Below are 23,026 nucleotides of genomic sequence, written 5' to 3'. Positions count from 1 at the left end.
GACAGTTCTTGCGATAATACATGGCATCGTCACATGTGCAACCGTTCAACGGCACAGTTAAAAGTAGGTGCTTTCTGATGAGCTGTGCCGGAAGCTCGCCACTTGCGCACCGCCTATACATACCACGTGTCATATTCAGTTCCCATTCCCTGCTAGCCCTTTTGCAACGGCACGTCATGATGCGAACGCGTCGAGTATATAGTCCGCGCTCGTACAGCGGAGTACACGTATTACAGCTACTTGAAAAGTGGATCACTCGACGTATATGCTGTTCTGTATTTCAGTGAAGTGCTCTATAGCCGACTTAGTTAACCATATGTGGCGCCCAGGCTTGTGGCGAGGGCGAGTGCCATAGGTTTACGGTAGAACACATCTGCGCCAATGAGCAGCTGACGGCCGCTGCGGAATGCAGAGTGACACGAATATCCGCGCAACCGTAGCTAGCAGTCCGCTTTATTTGGTTATTGTAAATCGGGGGTTTTCATATTACACTGGAGAGTGGAGGCACTGAGCAGTACAAGGGCTGCAAAACATTTAATAGGAACAGGTAGGGAAAAGGAAGATTGACGGAGACAGTTTGACGGTAGCTTAATGAAGTTCTTGACACATTAATTAAGTTCATAGAGGGGTTCTCGATGTCCTGACTGGTGTAATTAAAGCAGCATGACTTATGCGTGGCTCGAACTGCATCCCCGCTCGTTTCTCGAGGCATTATATATAGGAACAAATAGTTTTGAACTTGCTAACGCGCATAAAATATTGTCTCTGCTGCCCAGCGCAAAAACTTGGACAACGCTTGAGCTTCGCCTTCAAGAGTAGAACGCGATAGCGTTATCGGGACATCGCCTTCTGAATCGCTAGTCTGGCTTCTGTTCAGGGTGGACACCTTAACCGTGCCACAAGTAAACGAACGTGTGTGCGCGTGGTCGTTTCAAACTGTCCTAGAATGCCTACTACGAGCACAATTGCGAAGTGCCCAATTCGTCATAATTCTTCGTGCTGAGAATTGGCCAAGTGCCCACTACACGTCCGTAAGGCGACACGCGCAGTTGCGCAGCTGCTGCATTTTGTTGATGCTGTTGCCGATAATGATGATTAATTATGCCTGTGAGCTTTCCAATTGGTATGCTTTTAGAACAACCACTCGTCGCGCAATTCACACGTTTTGATGCCTGGTGAGATCCTACACTTCTGCAATATTACATGCGTTAAGGTGACTTGTCCCACTACATGACATTCATACAGTAATTTTTTTTTTGTCGAAGAAGTTTCAAGCAATGGCGTGATTCTGTGGTAGAACACCTGCTTGCCACGCAGAACGCATGGGTTCGATTCTCGTTCGACCGGAAGGTTTCTATTATTTATTTATTTGCATCTTTTTTTCGATTTTTCGCTCACGGCCAAGCTGACTTTTCGCTCACAGCCAACGATGCCGACGCTGACACCGGAATTTCTGCGAAACGAGGTCTCTAACGCTATCGCATTAATAACTACCATAAAATGCCGAGCAAGCCCCGCCCCCCCCCCCCCCCCTACGGTGAAGGATAATCCGACCAGATATGGAGGGGGGCGCTTGCTCGGTCCCGGACCGAAATTCAAGATGGCGGTGGGAGAGCAGCTACAAATAAAAACTGCCCATCCATGTTTCTAATGAAATGCTTTATTTATTTACTGTTTTTATTCCCCCTCGTCACTGTCAAACCATTGAAACAGCGACCGGTTTGACCAATATACGACCGGCCACATGACAACGGAATTTCATAAACAACATGAGATACGCATTCAGTGTACTCGTTCTTGTGGTTCTTTTTACACAAGCTATGCTCGTCTTGAAAAAAAAGTGGCCGCAGGGGAGGAGGGGGAGGGGGGGGGGTCGCTTGCTCGGTCACTGGCACCTATTTCAGATCTCCCGAAAAAGGGAGGGGGGCGCTTGCTCGGGTGGGGGCTTGCTCGGCATTTTACGGTAGTAATCACTGCAGTAAGTGAAATCAATAAAGTAAAAAAAAAGCGAATAACATACGTATACGACCTAAAAGAATATCAAATGGAATGGTAAGGGAAATAAAGGAACTTATGTCTTGAGAACCAGTACAGAAAGCACAGTCGCATGAATACTGCAGACGCTGATGATGTTCTAGCAAGAATGTTCCGGGCTATTGTCGGCTTTTAAATGAACGTCGAAGGACGTCGCTCGACAAGAGATCACAAGAGAAAGCACCGACGACGCGGTAAATAACTTTCACAACCAAAGGTTCTGTCGAAATAATACTTGCAACATTCCGACTATTGCGCGCAGCATGTATTTTACATTGTTTTACGTCTTTTCTTTTCTTCTTTCCTTTTCTTCCCTTCTGCTTTCTTTACCAAAACATGTTTTAGATAATTGGCCGGCCGAAACGACAAGGCCAACGCTTTTACAAGGCAAACGAAAGCTGCGGTAATGAACGTTCATGTTCCCGCCGTGTAAGAAAAGCTTAGACTGTATATAAGATGAAATATGTCTCTGACTACTCGCTTCCTCGGCTTCGAAGTGCAATCCCCAACGTGCAAAATCAGCGTTGCATAGAGGTTTCAAGAAGATATCAGGTCATTTAAACTACATCTGCAATCACCACCAACCACTTGACTGACCTCGATCCATGGAGCCGAACCGCAGAGAGGCAGAGATGCAGATCCAAAGGTACACAGCAAGATGAATGCCTACCGCAGCGACTGGTAACAGACACGCTGCCCGGCTTTGCGGTCACCCCAGATTTCGTCCACACGTATACAGACGGCGTCTCGCTGATAGGCAACAAAGGCTACGATACACTCCATGTGCAAAATGCGAGCTTATCTCGAGAAAAAACAACAACCTAAAACGGTAGAGTGTTTTATCGCCATTTAACGAGATCGGCGTCGCTTGTTTGCGTGCCTGTCAGACGTGCCGTACACTGTCAACAGTATAAGCGGTACATGATGCGCTATTCTAGTTGCCGTTCTATTTTGCTCGAATAACATACATGTTAAAGAGATGAAAAATTATTGAATACGAGGTGTTGTTGGACGAGCGGACTTGTCTTCTTCGAGGCTTCAACAAGGCCGCTAGTCGAAACGTTGCCTGCGACATCCCGTGTTCAGGAATTTTTCACCTCTTCGAGTTTCCATCTTTCCTTGAATTTATACATGTCCTCTTTTTATTTTTACAGCCCTGTAACAACCCTCAACAGAGGGTTAACAGTATGACTGAAGTAAATAAATACATGTTAGAGATATCACCACGCAAGCCAAGGGGCGTATAACTTCGACAATGCAAGAAGTATACAGTAACTTTTGTTTGCTACAGGCGCTTGTGTAGCATCTGTACGCAGTCTTTTTTTTTTTTTTCGGAATGAATGTGAACCCCACTTGTACGCCTGTCTATACAATTTGCGAACCATAAAAATACAAATGGTGCATGGCTGCGTAGTCGAAAAATGTATGGGAGTCAGTTCAAAGGTCTGTTATACCTATACAACTTATCAGATTCCTGTTTTTATTTTTGTCCTGCTACACTGGAAGCGCTAATCAATGTACCTCTTTTTCTTTTATTTGTCTCGAGAGGTTAGTTTCTAAATTATCACGAATACAAAACATTTCTTAAAAATCAAGAAGGCATTGAACTGCCGGACCTTTCCCCTATTGCACAGAAAAGCTTTAATGACTATATGTAAGGAAGACAGCGGCGTACACAAGGACCGGCTTCCGTGACACACCTGTTTTACAGCAAAGGTTTATATACCGATGCGTATCGGATGTCTGTAGGCAGGTTGTCCCTAAAACGCAGGTATGTGCCACAGATATTGGACAAGCCCCACCCAGAACTGCTCCACTAAAAATGAATTGTTCGCTAGCAAAAACGTATGTGCCACACAAATCGGACGAACCCCCCTACTCACCACTGGTCCACTAAAGTGTCGCGGAAGGGAGAATACGGCAAAAATACGCACGCTGCTCAAATGGCTTTAAGATCGTGCATGAAACGCCAAGCGCGTGGGGTAAGACAGGCAAGACGACGCATGTAGTGGCAAAAAGACACAAGCTGCTCAAATGTAAAACTTTTAAGGAGCGTATGCTACATTCAGAGGTGACTTTCTGTGCTTTTCATGAAAGTTCTGTGCCTTCCTGTGCCTTTCGACAAAATTTAGTGTCACCTCTGTGCCCTGTGCTACACAGTTTCGCTGATCATCCACCTCCATAGAGTTGAATCGCTTCGCGATAAACCCAGTGATGAACACTGAGGTCGCCCCTTTCAGTTTGGCTTGTCAACCACCTCCGCTGGGTTTTTAATTTTTTAAATTTTCTGTCGTTCTCTTGAGCAGCTCAGCAAACAGCGCAGACAGACACTATTCCGAGGGCACCAACGTTTCTTTTTTCATTATTCCTCATATCTTTCTCCATGGCTCAGCAGTCCCCACGTCGCCTTTATCGACGGAGTCTGCAGCATGGCGCGAAAGCTGTCACAATACACGATAAAAAAATCGAGCAGCGCGTGGTACAATATGTGGCTCCTGATAGGCTCCTGATAGCCATGGGTTAACCACGTACAAATGCCTTCGGGTGATAATACTTTTAGTCAGTCTGATTTTTGTAGCGACTCCTTGCTCCGTTTTATGGCACACAATATCTCCTCTTGACGGTGCCGATCACTTACGAAGCTAGAAAAAAAGAATAGTAGCCGGATATATTTGTCAGCAGATTAGAATCTAAAGCGAATAAACAATAAATAATCCATTCCTGCCTGGGCCACACGACGACCTGCGGTGTTCTGTAAATAATAAAAAAAAAAGGTATAGAAGAGTGCGAATGAAAATGTACGCGTTGACCGTACAAGCGCAGCGCGTGACCTCGCAAACCGCTACACTTAAAGTTACTGTAGTGGAGGTATAATGTGGATTGCTTCAGCTTTACTGTCTCAAGGACACACGTACGCGGTCTACAGCGCTTGCGTGAAACGGAAGTGTACGAGGCTCTCTACTATCGCGACATCTGAAGGTTTTACTCTCGTGCACGAGTGAGGCAAATGCGAGCAGAATAAAGCTGAACGGCACTTCGCTGTTGCGCTTAACGTTATGCCGCGAAAGGCATCATGAAAGTTATCTCAGTGTCTGGACTGCGCCGGCACCAAGCCAAAAACCTTTCTGACGACAGTGTTCAGTGTGTATGGGATATTTAAGTCATTTAAGTGCCTTTTTTTATTCTTCACCTCTACAAGTGAATGCACCGGGTTTCGCCTACTGCCGCTTGTGGCATCTATAGACCCTAATGTGCGACGTCATTGGCTACTCGGACTCTATCGTCACGAAGCAAATGTACTGTGTCGCACGAGCTTAGGCGTGATTAGAGGTTTGTCCAGGATTTTAGCTTTAAGTGGTTGTTACGAAACACGGGGTAATGGTGGCGCTAGTCGTATGTGTTCGTGTGTGTAGAAGGGGAGGGAGGTGCATGTAAGGGGGGTATCTGGAGGTGCGTGTATAAATCAGTGGGCGTGGAATAAACGAACGCCTAGCCTTTCCTATAGGGATGCAGGGACGGCCAACAACTTTTGCGAATAGGGAGAAAATGGAACACCTTCTGTGCCACTGCACATCCTTCAAAACTCAACGATGCGCTTTTGAAGCTCGGCTCCGCCGCCTTTATGAAAGAAAGCTTTCAGAGGAAACTATACTTGAACTTAATAAAGCCACTGTAGCGAAAAATAAGAACAAACACAAGATATGCCAACAGAACCTGACACCATGGCACTACGCAGTGCTCGGTTTTGTGTTTCATACATGTACTCGTTTCTGTCTAACGCTACAACGGCTTGATAAAGTATTACCTAAAGCCCCCATATTTTTCGCACAAGAAAGATAAAAAATATCTAGGGACGTTAGTATTAGTATATAGGGACGTTAGCCAACTAGCCCATGAACAAGTTGTCTCTATAGGTCCTGGTAACTTGGCCTACGCATCTTTACGTGCACCAGGTCACAAAAGCCCTGTCGTGTTTCCCAAAGCCGACCGGACTCCTTAGCGCTTGAGTATTGTTAGCACGTCTTCCGTGGGTTCACATTAACAGCCATTTTGTTGTTGTTCTTACATTCCTTTTTTCATACATATTCTATCATTTTTTGTCTGCCTTCTTAACTGTACGGTAGCCAACCGAGCACGTATACTTTGCCACTCTCCCTGTCTTTGCCATTACCTCTCGCTCTCTTTCTCGCTCTCTCTATTACAAGCAGATGGAAATTCTCTCTCTCTCTCCTTCCATTCTTTGACGTGCTACTAAGTGGTTTTTGCGCAACACCGAACTGACCGAACTGATGACGCATACTAGCGTCTATCAGTCCACGGAAGGAAGTTTAATCTATATACGCGGAAAGATGCGCCTTCTTTGAACGTGGATCTCGTGCTCGCGCATTGTGCGATCTCATGCAAACTGTCTGTTCCTCGTTCCTTGATGAAGCGCGCAGCTCGTGAGGCATCGCACATCGCGAAGCACGCAATGCTTCGCTCTTGGCTTGCTCTGAGTACGCGTATCTGCGTGCAGGATTCTTTTAGGTGAACGGAGGAAAAGCAAAGTGGGTACACTCGGCTCCATATAGACAAGGCGAAAGCATAACACTCACTCCCGCCATAAGTATTTTCCTGGCAATGAACATTATTCAAGCGAAGCTTGTATTGACTGACCTATGTATCTGGTGATGGTATTCCGAAAAACCATCCTTACCCACAGCTGGCGCGCACCAGAGAAGTAACAAATAATTTTTCTTTCCGGGTCTGGGAAAAAAAAAAGCATTATGGAATCAGTACACTTGTTATGGGCGCTTCATTGAAATATTTCATGTTGGTGGACTAAAAGAAATATGCCAGACAACGCGTGTGGTCGATATCAGGAATTGCACATTTCAGGAAAATTCAGACTTCGAGAAAATTGAATTTCTAGCCCGCGTTTCCGTGAACATGCCGCTAAATAGAACATAAAAGACGAAATGCCGATTCAGCCCGAAAACAGCGTTCTGGGGACTGCCTCTACCTATATAGAAAGAAAGAAAGAAAGAAAGAAAGAAAGAAAGAAAGAAAGAAAGAAAGAAAGAAAGAAAGAAAGAAAGAAAGAAAGAAAAGCATTACGTCAGGCAAGCTTCGCTTTCCCCCACTTCCCCGATTGGGGAAGGGCTCCTGAATTTTTATATCGCTAGCGACATATTTTCCCCGTGGATAGATTATTTTTCCCTAGGAGTTTTAAGTGCTATCACTTGTCAAGACTCATCCACTAAATCGTGAACGACGAGCACATGAATCTTTACCTACTGAAGATATTGTGACGTGGCTGCGACGGTGAAGAAAGCAGGATGCAGTCAGTAAAGATGAAACGCTTTATTAGGCGAACTTGGGAAGAGAGACTCAAAGTCTCTCTTTACTGGGCGCTCTCTTTACGTCCCTACACGCTGCCTCCGACCTAAAAACCGTTTTCGAGTGATTCGCTGCTCCACCAGATACGGTCAGCGCGCTCGTAGCTACTTTATACCGTCTCGCCTTAATCAACTACCCCCGAGTGTCTTCCGTGCAAAAACAAAATTCAAGCTTAAGCAACTTCTCCGTCGTATCAATCTTTAACTACTTCGTGATGTCTTTACTTTTCCTTCGGTAAATGCCGCTGCGGTATCAAAACCTTAAGGTAACTATGCATTTCAGGCTGCGCATAGCTGTGGGTGTATTAAAGGCATTTAATTTTTTTTTCTCTACAGGTTTGAATGATGTTACATTGCTTTATCATGTGTTCTTTCGTTTTTCATGGTTTTCCCGCTTATTTTTTTTTTCTTTACATCACCGAAAATCTGATGGTCTTCCATTATTGTATGTTTGCCATTTACGAATGGTCAACTCATGTAAGGCTAGGTGACGTTATATGTATTACCATTAGTTTCATTTCGTCGTGCACCGCTGTACATGTGCGTCTATTGTTTGTATGTATGCGCGAAAAGATAAAAAAAAAGGTGTCTGCATTTAAGTGGTCCTATAGACAAATGAATTCCTGTTGTCTGCTGTCTGCCGGCTCTGCCCTTCAAGCCCAATGAGGCTTTGGCAGGCCAATTTTGTATCACATTGTTACTGTGCCAAATGTTAATAAAGTATTATTATTATTATTATTATTATTATTATTATTATTATTATTATTATTATTGTTATTATTATTATTATTATTATTATTATTATTATTATTATTATTATTATTATTATTATTATTATTATTATATATGAGAAAACTCGCTGTACAATGACAACATCGAGCACGAACGTCAGGCGTCGATTGATTTGCTCGTCTGTGAAATGCGTCTCCTTTTACACAATGACCGTACGGAAGGAACGAGTAGTGAAGGAGATGGTTAGAATATGCGGATGACTGCTAGCGAAGATGCGACGGAGTACGTTTCTTCCACTTCAACAGATCTGTATGCAACGCAGACGGACGCTCTCTAACACTACGCATGAAGGACTCACTCTTTGGGACTTCACACGCGAGTCAGTTTAATTGTTTCACATCACGTCCTTACGTTCGTATGCACCGTTTCCGCAACGTTGAAGCTCCGCAGGAGTGTGCTGCGATTGCACCAGGAACTTACGTCAAACACAAGGTTATCACCACGAGGGTCGGCATTATCATATAGCGGAGGCCATGGGAAAAGAGCAATGGCAGATGTCAAAATGAAAAAAAAAAAGGAAGCAAAACCAGGAGAGAGGCTGTTTTTTTTTTTTTTTCGCAATCCGTTAGGCGGAATAGCGACCTCCAACACTATGTAGACGTGCTGTCACTAAAAATAAGTCGCTAAGCCATGTGCTTGGCGCATATATCCAGGCACATGGCTTAGTGATGACCGCATTAGCAACGACGTTAGAAAATAAACTCTGTTGCGCATTTTCCCTTGAAGTTAGATCCGTCATATGCACTTAAAAAAAAAAAAAGCCTGCGATGGAGTACCGAATCCTCGAGATTCATTCTGTATATTCGCGTTGAACTTAACAATAAATTTTGAATTCCTGAATTTAGATAAATCTAAAAGGAAACTAAGTTTAAAAAGACTGTAAGAATATAATTTTATGACCCAAATATTTCGAGAAAGACACAAAACGATGCAGCCACGGGTACTGATTTTTGCCGCTGTAATATTCCACGACACCATATTTACTCACGTCCTAATAAAGCTTCACGAAATATTCGAATCTCGTGCATATTAAAGAGCTGTAATTAAAAAAAAAAAGGTTTCTACATTAGGAAGTCGGAGTACTAAAAGAAAATGACCTGTAGCAACAAAACAGCTTCGATGCGTTCTCAGTGTTTGTCACTTCCGCTGACACCGACTTTCCGGCTATCGTGAGTTCAGTGTCACTGATGGCAGCACACGTGTGTTTTGGCGGCGGAAATACGCAAGTGCGCGTGTTCGTGTCTGCTTGTTATAGTTATTTCCGGTGTCGGGCTGCGGTATAAAATATGTTACTGAAAAAAAAAAACGAAATCATGGCCAATAATTCACGCGAGGTTGACCAACCGCGCTTTCATTCACTTTCCAGAATTTGGAGATTATAACAGCTCTAACGTTTCCTTAACGTTAAGCAATGTGTCGCCAGTGTGACCCGGATCCCTGTAGAGGAGCGCATGCTAACACATTGATCCAGAAGAGTACCGGTTTATTGGTACATTAAGATACGTCTGATGTTCTGACTAAGTATGCACCGCCACTGACACAGGTACGAAATCATAAGGGATAAGCGCGCGTTTCCGGCAGTTTGATTTCATCTGGTATGACTGTCTGTATAGTGCACGGAACAACGGACAGAGGTAGACTCAAAAGCGCTGCGTGCGTACTCTTAGTTATGTGCGTCTCTTGTTCAATGCGCGGCATCTGTATGCACCGAAAACAAGCTGAACTTTCCATGCTACGTTGTCCCATCCGATTTTCACGCGCAGTGCGTTTCGGCGCACTGGTGTCTGAGAAAAAACTGCTGCCAATAATTCGATCTCGTTCCTATACTGCCGTTTTCTTTCTTCAGATAGCGTTGCGAACTTCTTACGCTGAAGAAAAAAAAAATGAAATAATGAAGATGAGCAAGTTGGCTCAACAACAAACAACGAGTGAGGGAAGTTTGCCAGAGAGCTGTTTACTGAGCCGCGTGACAGTGACAACTGGAATCCCACAGCTCTCTGGTACGTGCGCCGGCGTCGGATATGCCCGTCTCTTACGGGTCCTGCTCCAAACACGTCTAATGTTTTGCAAAAGCTTAAACGCCATCGACGCCAATTCGTCAATATGTAGATGTCGTTAATCGTGTGTACATGTCGTTCGTTAATTAATTGATTATATGTAAGAGTCTTTAGTTTGCACATTCATCGCCATTTACGTCATTGACAATACATTCCGTAAGCAATTGGAGCCGCTAGTGGTATACACGCTGCATACCGGTAATATTGGAACACCGAAGTCAGGCCGGGGATAAAGAACGCGTTCGTGGTGCGAACATGGGTTATTACGAAATTCGAGCTTTTCTGTCGATTCCGCACATATACTTTGTGGTATACAAAAAAACTGATGTATGCGTTATGGAATTTTAGGCCTTCTGGACAATAAACTCAACTGACAAAAAAGTGTAGGACAACAACAGCAGAATAACGGTTTGAGAATGCGTCTATGACAAAGCAAACCCTTAAATTTAGAAGACTGGGCTTTCGTGACTTGAGCTCCGAGATCTCTTGTGTATTTCACAACAACCGCGGCACTCTAAATGCCACTGATTTCATCTAGTAAATATGTCGTTAAGCCTGCGTGGAAAGAAGTGCGTGTTTTCATTCACGAAATAATCACGTTCTCTCACTTCGTTAAATCGTTACCTTCATTTAATTGAAATGCAACCTTTCGGTGTATCTTACCTTCTCGACAACATGTACAACGACGTCGGTGCATGACCTCTAAAGGAGCACATGTGACCCAGTTAAATGGATATAATATGTACGGCCTACATTTCGCATTACGACAAGATAACAGAGAATAACTCTAGCCCTATAAAATGAAACGGTAGTTTTTTCTCAATGAGCACGTGCCAACGGTCGCGTACCGCAGAATAACCGATAATATATGAAGAATGAGCACCAAATCGCATCGCCTGGAATGAGTTCACCCCGTAGTGCCGTTAGCTTCAGGTGTGCGAGACAATGAGACCTCATCTATAGCGACGTTGGTAAACAGCGCGGAACATTCAGTAAAACTCATGTCTTGGTCGTAAAGACGAAGTGGCACTCACCGACGTAGGGGTTGCCGGCGTCGCTCGACCTAGGCCTTTGTCCACGTATAGGCATCACCGACGGCGTAGACCTCGTCGCGTAACCGTTGAGGTCGTTGTCCGAATGAAGGAGCGGGATGCCGTTGTCTTCTCGCGTTCCCGGCATCACTGACGGCGGACGGCTGCACACGGCGTGGAGAAACGTCTTCCCTGCGGGAAGTCAGTGTCGGACGACTTCGCTAGAATCACTTCCTGACCGCGCGCGCGCACAGCCGCGCCATAGTCGCCGGCCTTGGCAGGTGAGGAGAACAGCACGCTGAAACCCTCACCGGATGCAGTGCTCCTTTCTCCGTAAGCGACAACGTCGCCGATGCTATCGCCTTATACAGAGATTGCTTGCTTACGGGTGGAAGTAATGTTCGATACCGAAAGCAGAAGAGTAAGAAAGGAAACAAAGAGAGCGGGAGTAAAAGAAAGGCTTGCAGAGTAGGCTATCATAGGGTCGCCGACAATTTTCACCCAGCTGTCCCGATGTGCTGCTTCGAGATGCAGCAGCAATTTGCAGTAGCAGCGAAGAGCCTTGGAGGGAGCTTCACCCCACAAACCCCGGGTGCAGGTGGACTGTCGGGCAGCGGAGACAGGCGTCGAGTGCGGGATGCGCGCGGGCGCGCACGTCAATCATACAGTCAGCGCGTGCTGTCATCTGATTCTTTATAGCGCACTTGTTTGGATCGAGGCTCACTCCCGTCTTGCGAAAGCTATCGGGAACTTTTTTTTTTTTTATCGCGTTCAGGCAACAAGTTGACGTAGCACCGGCTGCTAAAAGTAGTGCCGAATAGCGGAAAGGGTACGTTGGCTGCCGCGTCGCTTTCTTTTTTTACTGCGTCGGCGTCGCGTCAGGCAGCAGCTGCTGCAGCAGTCTGCTTCGTCAAACGCGTGTTCCGGACTCCGGCGCGCATAAAGGGAGAAACTCCGCCGGCGGAGCAGGCCGAACTGTAAACCCAACCCTTCTCCCTTTCCTCCTCTCTATATAGCCTCCTCGTTTCCAGGGCCGTCTGGGTGCACTTGCACTCGCGGCTGTCGTTGCCGGTGCAGGCGTACTCGCGCCGTCCCAGCGAACAGCCGCGGTCGTTCGCTTTGCGCTCTTCTTTGTTACTTCTGCAGTTCACGATCCAGTGAGCAGCGCGCGGTGCGGATGCGGAGTAGCTCGCTGCGCTCTCGCCGACTCACGGAGCATGCGAGGCGAAGTCCTCGCACGCGATCGCGCCGCCTCGACGGCGGTTTTCTCCTCGCCGTCGTTGGGTCCCGCCGCTTGGCCCACGTTTTGGCCTCAACGTTCCAGACAGCACCCGCTGCCCTTGGAGATGGTGCCAAAAGCAACGCGAAACAAAGAGATACGGGAGAGAGGGTAAAAAGTCACAGTTTCGCCGCAAGGGCGAAGCAATGAATGCGATAGCAAGGAACTAATGCTATACGAAGTGAGGCTCGCCAATGGATACTCTCAGTTTGAACAGCGCTTCTGTTGCAAAGGCGGCCGAAGCAGCGAAGGAAACTAGCGTGCTTCAAGTGTCGAGCTGCGACACTTGATAGTTCGCGCTCATCTTCTGTTTGTTCGTTTGGCGGCGTCCCTGAGCTCGAGTGACATTCGTACGCGCCGTAACATGAGCGCGGACATCACGGTGAAAGCGTGAAACATTCCTGTACGCCTCGCCACGAGAAAACCGCGCGAGCAGACAGCGGAAGGGCAAGCTTCTCCCATGCGCAAATATAAGAAGAAGCGAGCGAGCTCGCCGACGACGACTTTTAAATGCGCCCGTCGGGCTCCTAGCGCCACCTCGCTGGTAATGAAGAAACGCTTATTATCGCCTGCTGTCTCTGAGTCCGTCCAGCGCTAAATGGTGTGTATATAACGCTCGCCGTTAGCTACGTGGAGGATCTGCGTTTCGTGGCGTAGTGGATAGCGCCGCTCTCTGCGGAGCAAGTGGTCCCTGGTTCGATTCCGCGCTTCGGAAGCATTTTTCTGAGTTATTTTTCTTTGGGGCCTTTATGTATATATACATACTTATACATATACGGTGCATGACGGCGGCGACGGCGACGGCGACGGCAAAATCCAGCCGAGACTGTCCATATAATTGCTATCGCAATAAAAAGAAAAAGCGCCGGGCGAGGGCGATGCAAATATGAAGCTGCGAGGAACTGGTCTCCGCGTTCTTTCTTTGTTCATTGCGTCTGTCTGACCATTACGAACAGGAAGAAGGAAAGTCTGAGGTGACCTGTTGCCGATGACAGCCGACAGCGCAGCGCTCTCGATTCATTCCGAGCGGGATTCCCACGTCTCGTATACAATGCGCTGGACTTCGCGGTGCGTGTGTAACCTGCGGGACCGAGAGCTCGCGCCCTTTGACTGGGCAGAGTAGGAGGAGGAAGGGGAAGAGAAAAGTATCTCTTATCGTAAAGAGAACGAAATCACAAGACGGTGTCTCAGGAAATCACAGGATACCTTGTATACGGAAGCTCCTGCCTATCGGAGGCTCCTGCCTCCAGCCATGCGGCTTTCGATCCTTGCATTCAAAGCTAAACGTTGCCGACCTTGATACCTGAGTGCATCCCTTGTATAACTAATCAAAATTCAGAAAAAAAAGTAGAAAATGCACGAGGACTGCGCGAGGTCAGACGTTTAGTCAGAAAGAAAGAAAGAAAGAAGAAAGAAAGAAAGAAGAAGAGAAATGTCCGACTGCGTGATGTATTTTGTCGCGTCAACAATCTGTCTGGACAAGAAGAAACGGCTGCATAATAGTACGACCCTACGGTTCTGCAACGTAAAGCGAAACGTCATTATACATGTGTTTTTTTATTGCTACTACACTTTAAAGCTACCTTTACGGCTGGGGATCGAATCCATAACCTCGCCTGGGCTCTTATCAGAATTTCGTAGCTACGCAAGCGGAGAACCGTCTGAAAATTTTCAGTGTCGTTAGCGCAAATATCTGCACATGCTAGGCAGCTATCACAAGGAAAAGAAAATTGAAAAAAAAAGAATTCGAGCAGTACGGAAGGAATATAAGAACGATCTCATTTCGTAAAGACCCCTGCTGAAATTTGCTGATCGATTAACTAGCTAGTCTCATGTATTGAAACCTTTTTAGTTAACAGTTATAAAATAGGTTCAATGTAGATTACTGCTCAACTAAATATGGTTTGTCAAAAACAGAAAAGAGGAGCCAGAACCAGTGGCGTAGCCATAGGGGAAGGTTGGCGGTTTTCAGCCCCTTCTCCCTTTCCCAAAGTTTTGAGATTTTGAGATCTGTACATAACGTGCACACAAAACACACTCACGGACGTACCTAAAGGGGGTCGGAACCACCATCCCCCGGAAAAAAAATATTCTGGCTACACCCCTGGCCAGAACAACAACAATATATAGCGATATGGTGACAGCTTCGCTACATCTGTAATTGACCTCGTTTGCACTGACTTTTTTTTATGATTCTAAGTGCACCTCCGATACCAATCCTAGTGCAATGATGCACACAAGAACAACTATATCCATGAGAATGCATAGTTGGCTAATGCTGGCTAAAACTGTTCTAAACGAACAGCTTCAACAAGCCCATGGTGTTCCTTCATTCCGCCTGTTCTCGTTTCATCGCGCAGTCTAACCTCACTCAAAGAAACCATAACTACAGTAAAATGTGATTGATACGTTCCTGTTTGTCACGTATTCATGGCTCTCACGCGTAGACAGCAGGCCCGTTTAATTTCGGTAAGGTGACGTGTTCCTTGCGTTTTCCCACATTACTGGCATTTTCGTTCTAGATTTTACGTGCAAAAACTGTGACGGTATGTCTACGCAAACTACCACGGGTCACCGCTGAAAACAGCCGCAGCTCCCGTAGTTTATAGTCACTTTTATGTGAAACCGCTAAATTGCTTGTCGGGTCTTGCCGGCACTTAGTTATAGGCGGCTAACTGCTGTTTGGGAACCAACACGCATGCGCATGTATTCTTGCTGAATGGAGAAAACGTTCGCGATCCATCTTTCGTTCACCTGTGCGCTTATATTCCTGCCATCTGCGCAATAGACCAAATGGTGGTTGCTATAGCGTGCTTTGTTTTACGTCGATATCTTTTCCCTACAGTTTTGAGCACCATAAATTTTCTCTATGCCCCCACCCCCTCAAAAAAAAAAAAAAAACCAAAAAAAACGTATATCGGAAACGTATACGTTTTCCCGGATGATGCGTTCTTCTTCCTTCGCCTCCTACTCTAAGCAGCGTAACAACGAAATTCTTTTTATCATCGCCTTCACTGCTTCAAGTGAAATAAATGTTCTTCGAAATTCATAATTGCTGCATCCGAACAACAATAAATGTTCACAAAAAAGGCCTTGTATCGATAATTAGTAAGTGAACAAGGTAGAACTTAATTCGGTAGGCTTGCCTCGTTGGTTGATGATTACCGGATGTCTTGTGCTAGTGCGGCTGCACATGACACTAAACAAAGAAGGCTAACTGCAAGTCTCCTTGTGGTCAATTACATATGGCCCTCTCTGGATCGTTATGAGTGTTTTAAGAAATGGCGAGTATTTGGCTAGCTTTACTGAAATGACCATGATAACTTCTGATATTATTTTTTTTTGAAACTATGAGGAAGATTGTGGTTGATGTGCGTGCTAAATTAAATGTGCTGGAAAAGTGCTTAAAAGTGTAGCTTGGCTGGAAATTAAGTTGTGATTCTGCAAGACTGCACAAGTACGTAGTTTTTTACAGCGAAGCTAGGCGAAATCAAAATTCGTCCGTCCCATGTGCGCGGAAACTCCTAGAGCGTACACAGAAATTGGGCAAACCCCACTACTCACTACACTAATAATGAAGAAAACACACGGGCCGCAATGACCAATTAAGATTTCTGGACAGACGTAACCAGTAATTGAGAAAGACTTTAATGAACCGTCAGGATTAACCCAGTGATAAACACCGGTGCCGCACATATTTCAGCTTCACCGGTTAATCATTACGGAGTGCTTGCGCGCTGATTTTTTTTTTCTCTCTCTCGTGCAGGCACAAACCAAGTAAACACTATGAACTATAATTTCGTTCTGTGTACAGTAATTTTCGACTGGATACTGTATACTATACAATAACTTAAAGGGATAATAAAAATGACACGCCAACTCTACTACGTAATTACTATTGTTGATGCGGCCATCAGCTGCAAAATTGGCCGACGGTTCGGAATGAACATGAGGTCTTTTCACGGCATGTCCTTGACCCGTGATAAACACAACTGGTGAGAGTACCGTACACTTTTTCCTTGTCTCACGGACGTCAAAGTACATAGACAATCGATCGATCGTTCACTTTGTCAGCGTGACTGTCACAACACCTCTGTAATAAGTGCGGAAGCATACATGGAATGAAAGGTACTTTCCTAGAAGGGTGGTGGTTTGCGCTAGTTGGAACGCCATGATGCTTAAGGGTAAAGCGCAAAGAAACGGACATCGTGGACGAGAGCGGACAGAGGACGGGCGCTGGACAAAAGGCGGACGCTGGGTGCGATGAGAAACTGGCCGAGAGATACCGTATCTACGGCTATCTCCTAATAAAGAATGATGTTGAATTCACTTCTGACATAGCAGAAAGATACATAATGCCATATGCCATTTCAACGTGATGCATGTTACAAGCGCTGAGAGAGAGTCAGATAGATCAATAACTTGCGGAAGTTTGAGAGATTTACTGATAGATAAGCAACAGTTTGTTAACCTGCAGCTAGGATAAGTAAGTGGAGACAGGAAGGTAGAAAAGAAAAGAATAGGATCGGCGTTTTTCCCAAATCGATTGGTTCTTCGTGCTACGTGCTTGGCGTCGAAAACAAACAAAAAATAAATAAATAGATGTATAGTTATTTGACGTCAAGTCAAAGCTCGGCATTCGAATATTCTTGCTTCCCGCCTACATCGGAACGCAGTTATCGTCACCTGGAATCTCATCCACAAATTTGTGCTCAAGTGCAGAACCCCACAGCCGCTTAGACACCGCGGCGTGTCACTTATTTGTTTATGAATCGCAAATTACATCTTCCGTAGTAATGCACACTTTTCTCACCAATAGAAAGGAAAGCAATGAACACCACCGCATAGTGTGAAGCAGGAATGCTAACGTGGTTCGAGAAAATGGGAAGGGAAAGAAATTTTTAGGCATGCACGAAATTGGCATGTGTTTGCAACAGTAGCAATACGTAGGCCACATCAAGACGCAAAAGCACGGTTGCTTCAATTAAGCTAAGCGTGGTCATTTTAACATATGGTGTAGTAGCGAAAATTCGTCGGGGACAAAGAGGACAAGAAGAAACCCGTCGAATTTGCGCTACTACACCATATGTTAAAATGATATCTCACCAACTAGCCCAGCTCTCAACCCTACTAAGCGTGGTCACCGCGTTAATCGGCCTCAATGCAAATCAATCAATCAATCAATCAATCAATCAATCAATCAATCAATCAATCAATCAATCAATCAATCAATCAATCAATCAATCAATCAATCAATCAATCAATCAATCAATCAATCAATCAATCAATCAATCAATCAAAAACAAATAACAAACGTGTTGCAGCGCGAGGGCCATACAAAGCGCTCACGAAAGAAGGGGATTGTTTTTTTTTTTTTGCAAGGGGCTCGCTTATACGTTATACATAACCAAATGAATCGAACAGACAATTAGGCCAGGGAAAGCATAGAGGACGCTGATTGTTGTCTTTAATTGTAGTGTACTAATTGTGAATTAAATTGAAACGGATTCAAGTGGACGAAAAATCACCCTTTCCGTCGGTGGGATCTGAACCCACAACCTTCGAATTACGTGTACGATGCTCTATACAAAAGGTAATTCTTCGTCCACTTCATTTCAGTTCACGTCATAATTAGTACACTGTAGTTAAAGACAACAATTAACGTCCTCTATGCTTCCCTGGCCTAATTGTCTGTTCGATTCAATTGGACTAGTTTAACGTGGATGTGCAGCATCGCAGCCTGTCTGTTTCAAACAGGCTGTTTTACTTTTGCTTTTCTTCCACTGTTCTCTCTTTTCCAGTTAACCTCCCTCCCTTTCCCTCATTTCTCTCTCTCTTCCCTTCTCATTCTCTGTGAGATGGGGACATGAAAGACTGATACATTGTGCACGGACCTGTAAGCCGCAAGGTCGGCGTCCTGGTAGAACGGCGGCACCTGCACAAATCACGATAAGTTAGTCGCTATAATCTACGGTCGCCTCGGCGCCGCACCCGAAGCGCTAGGTTCTGCCTTATCATACGGTCTTGAACATTAGCGCAACCGTTTGTCCTGGTCTATTTTGGCGTTCATATGATTGATAGAAAAAACGGGAGTGGGGTGGGCGTTTTACAAAACGCTCTCGACATTCTTGAAGGTCATGCAATAACATCATTTGCATTGCTTTTATTGATATATCACAAATGTATACACTTGACAACCACAAAATGTAGCGATGACAGAATCCTGTATGCTCACTAACATTTTAGTTAGAAGAGAGAAGTGATTTACCACACTCAAATACCTAAGTTACGTGAAGTATTTCAGCATCTAGCGCGCAACACAAGACAAGGGCTGAGAGACAACCGACGAAAGCAGGCGCTTGTGCTGTGCGCTATGTGCTGGAATGGAATACAAAAACGCCCAAACGTATGTTACTTAAATGTATACATGAGGTACCTGAGTTACTGACAAACGTTTTCAGTCATGCAAAAAGCAGACGCTGCAAAATTTTTCTCACAATGAATTTATTCCACTCTCACGCAGAAAAGCTCAACTGAAATGCTTATCTACGCAACTTTCACGCTCTTAGTAGACGCCCACGAAAAACGTGTTTGTTCCTCTGTCACCGTCGAGCTTGGACCAAGTAAGCCTGCTTAGAAAGCCGCGATCCTTTTTTTTTTTCTTTTTGCAGAAAAAATCATTCGCGAAAGACTGGGAAGGTTGACATTTATTCGCCTGTTTCCTTCCTGGTTCTTTGTACTCTCTAGAACATGCAGCGTGACGTGAGTCACATGACAGTCTCTAATAGTCTCGAAGGCGGTTGGCGTTGATGCAAGAGTACTCTGGGAGTAGAAGAACTCTAGTCTGAGCTCTCTCGTTTTCTTTCCCGATTTACAGGGCTTTTCGTTGCTTCAGTGCTTCAGTAACGGTACGTTCAGATTCACAATTGGCTGAAATATGATCTTACATGAACGAATCTAGCGTAAGAGCTCTTAAATCAGATAGGCGATGTATGTGGCTGACGGGGTCACTTCCCCCTCCCTCCGCACGCACACAGCGCACAAACATACATATGTGTGAGACGTCAGAGCATATGTGCACCGGATCAGCATAAGTAAAGGCGTTCAAACATACAGACGTTGTAATTTGGATTCTGGACCTCAAGTATCGATGCCCGATGCTCTAACCACGCGTGCATCATCAGGCGGAATAGAACGCCTTTGAGACTATTCCGCGTTAAGGCACGTGCATGCAGACGCTTAGTGCGTTTTTTTTTTTTACAACGCTGGAAAGTTTTCTCAAGCAGTTTCTTAGTGCGAGTCAGCGCGTTTTCTCAACGCTGAGTTTTGTCGAGTCGTCGTTATGGTATTCGCATTGAGAACGATAACCGACACCAGTAAACGCCTGCCGTATTTTTTTTTTTTTGGCTAACAAATGTACCCGTTTCAAAAACTTTGGACAGAGACGGTGTCTTACCATGTGGCTTCGTGACGTGCGGACATTCTGGAAAAGTGGGCGCTTACTTCCGCTCCGGCCGAGTTCTCTCACTGACGAGATCTAGCCGCGGTGCGTTATGCTGTGACAGGAGGTGGCCCGCGGCTTTCACGCACCCCACGGTCGACGCATTGCAACATGGAGCAACGCAGCGCATTCTCAAGTGAGGTCCAAGGTTGACAAGGCGTGCACGCGGCCGGGTGCATCGTGTACGGGTTTCTGGGACAAGAGGGCCGCCTCCGAAAGCGGTTTGACGCGGTCAGGGTGTTGCGCCGACCGCGTCATGCGTCAGTCTACTGTTTTTGTTGTTCCGCGCAGGGCGTCGAATTTTCGGACAAAAGAAAGGAGAGAGAGAGAGAGAGAGAGAGAGAGAGAGAGAGAGAAAACGAAGCATAGAGAACTATGAGGAAGATCAGCTACGTAGTATCTGTCTATACGCCATTCCGCAAAATAGAGCAAGAAAGATGAAAAAGCGACCGTAGAGAATGTATGCAAATGCCAAATGGTCATTTGACCATTTTAGAAAATCTAGATTATATTTGATGTCATATAAGTTGGCTCAGTACTTGCTATCATTGTCTAAAACACGCATTCTAATTACCACGACGAGTATTTTTAAAATATAACGTGTACTATTTTCATTTCTTTTTTCGTCACCCAACGTTTTTACTATTGCGTCAATCCCCCAAATCGCTGGCTTCGTGACGACTTCCGCGTAATGGGTAAGCATAGTTATTTGGGAAGGAACCACTAAATAAGAAATGCAACTTATATTGAAAAGATTTGTAGTATTGGTCATCGTATAGCGCAGACTTCTTAAATACTGCCGGTTGACAAAATTCATATAGCCGCGCAATGAACAGGAATGGGAGAGAGAGAGAGAGACGTTTATTGACGAGTGGCTAGTAACTGAAGGTAGGAGGGTCCCTGATTTCAGGAACCCTCTGGCCTGGACCGCCCGCCGCGCTCGCGCGACGATTTGGCGCTAATCGACCAGGTCCGGCTTGCAGATCGCAGCCTCGCACGCTTCAGTGCGGAAGTTGGGTCTGTTGCTGCTGCTTGTAGAGCTGTGATGCTTGCTTTGCATTGCAGAAGGTGTGCCAGATTGTCTTCCACATTGCTGTGTGGCCAGGTGTAGCCGTAAGACGTTGGTTTCATATGGTGCTATAAGATGTCATGAGAGAACGCCCTGCTCTGATGTCGCCTGTGGTCGGTGCCATCTTCTCTAGTGAGTTTGTGATGTGGTCCCGGGAGGGTATACCCTGCGTTCAAGCCGGCAGTGTTACAGCAGCACACGATAAGTTAGGGGCATTGATTCTGTTTCGTCTGCTGGTGTTGTGTGGGACGTGCCTCGCATCTCGTGCGGGAAGGGCGCTTCAGTGTGTATGCTGCTTCAATCCACACGAGGCCCTCGGAACCCACACGATACAGGTGTAGGGAGGGGTGCCGATGCGTTTGAGTATTTTTATTGCTCCTGCCTTTCATGTATGCGCATGCCGCTTTTAACACGAAAGTGTTTTATGCCGGGGTCCACCAAGACTTTCATGACGTATTTCCGTCACGGAAGTACGTCAGCAAAATGAATGCCATCAGATGGCAAAGAAAAAAACTGTAAGAAAAAGTTCCGATAACCGGAATCGAACCCATGACCTCTCGGTCCGCGACGATGGCTGGCGGGCGTTTAGCCCACTGAGCTACCGCCGAACACATTACGGAGGCGGCATGAACGCGCCTTTTATCTTTCACACTTGCGTTTGGGAGTGCCCTTGGATGGATGGATGCTATGAGCGTCACATCTGCGCCGCCAGGCTCGAAAAAAAAAAAGACGCGCCGCTGCAGCGACCGTCCCATTCGGCGCGTTTTCAATACAAGTTTAATTTCGTCAACGCTTTAACACACCGTGTGGTGGCTTTTTTAGCGCAAGCCTCGCTCATAGCATCCATCTATATCGACAAATAGCTCTCCGACGCTCGCCTGGCTGTCGCTCCGCGTTCCCTGCGCGCCCTGTGAGAAGTAACGTGCAGGCTAGAGGGAAGACACGACGCGCGAAGCGCTTCTCTTCGCATTTCACGACGCTTTGAAGGAGTGCATATCGAGCATTAGTGTTTATTGTGTGCTTGTTGATGCCACCTTTGCGCGGGATTCACCATATGCGGAGTCCACGTATACGTTAAGAACTTCAGCTACCACAATGGTTAAATCAGGATCATGGGCGTTTGTCGTCGTTACGGAGATGTGCCACTAGGCGTCAACGTGAGTGAGATGCGTCCACATCAACCGGTGCTATATCTGCCAAACAACAGTAGGCATTGTACAAGTTCTGATATACCAATGCACTATAAATAATAAACTACTTCTCTGACGACACGTTTCACTTTCGTGTTATACCGATTCCTATGACGGAGGGATCAACCAACCATTTTTTGTGAGTCAGTGAAGACCACTGTGGAATCCTTGCTCGTCTGGTATGCGAGTGCTGTATCGGCCTCTTCGGCAGTGTCCGTGCGTTTGGCGAGGATCGCTGCTGACGCCAGTGCCGTCCCCTTGTTTACTTTGTGACGCGAATCGCGAAGGCGTTGCGCCCCGGATACTTGGCTGCGTCCAGGTGTCGCGCGTGCGGGTCATTATACGGTGGTTGTTCCTGATGACGTTTACCTTGACGAGCCCTCTTTCTCGATAATGTTCAGGATGCACGTTGCGAGAGATCCGCTGAATTGGAAGAAATAAGTGATAACTACGGGAACAAGGTGATCGCTTCTTTTTTCTCCTGCCCGATTGTTTTATTCTATACTGATAAGATTGCGCACAGGACATGAGTTGGCGAGTTTATTATAGAGCTAACGCGAGCCCCAGCGATAATGCTGGAATTTTCGATCATTCATGCATCAAAGAACGCATTCCGCCGACGATCAGATTATTCGACGAGCGCTGACCGTGCATCTGTATATCGTTGCATTGTGAGCGTTACTCGATTTTGCATC

General features: G+C 45.9%; 1 protein-coding gene across 1 annotated transcript in view; it reads right to left on the bottom strand.

The window, feature by feature from the left end:
• The window catches only part of LOC119393378 (ATP-binding cassette sub-family G member 4-like), a 46,397-nt gene extending 34,631 nt beyond the window's left edge, over positions 1 to 11,766 (bottom strand). Inside the window, 1 exon segment of the mRNA XM_037660354.2 lies at positions 11,296 to 11,766. Within this exon segment, the coding sequence (XP_037516282.2) occupies positions 11,296 to 11,440 (145 nt within the window). The 5' untranslated portion in view covers positions 11,441 to 11,766.
• Between the last annotated feature and the right edge of the window lie 11,260 nt (positions 11,767 to 23,026).

Source organism: Rhipicephalus sanguineus, chromosome 5 (assembly GCF_013339695.2).
Source record: "Rhipicephalus sanguineus isolate Rsan-2018 chromosome 5, BIME_Rsan_1.4, whole genome shotgun sequence".
In the NCBI taxonomy this organism is placed as follows: Eukaryota; Metazoa; Arthropoda; class Arachnida; order Ixodida; family Ixodidae; genus Rhipicephalus; species Rhipicephalus sanguineus.
This window is presented reverse-complemented; position numbering and strand designations above follow the sequence as displayed.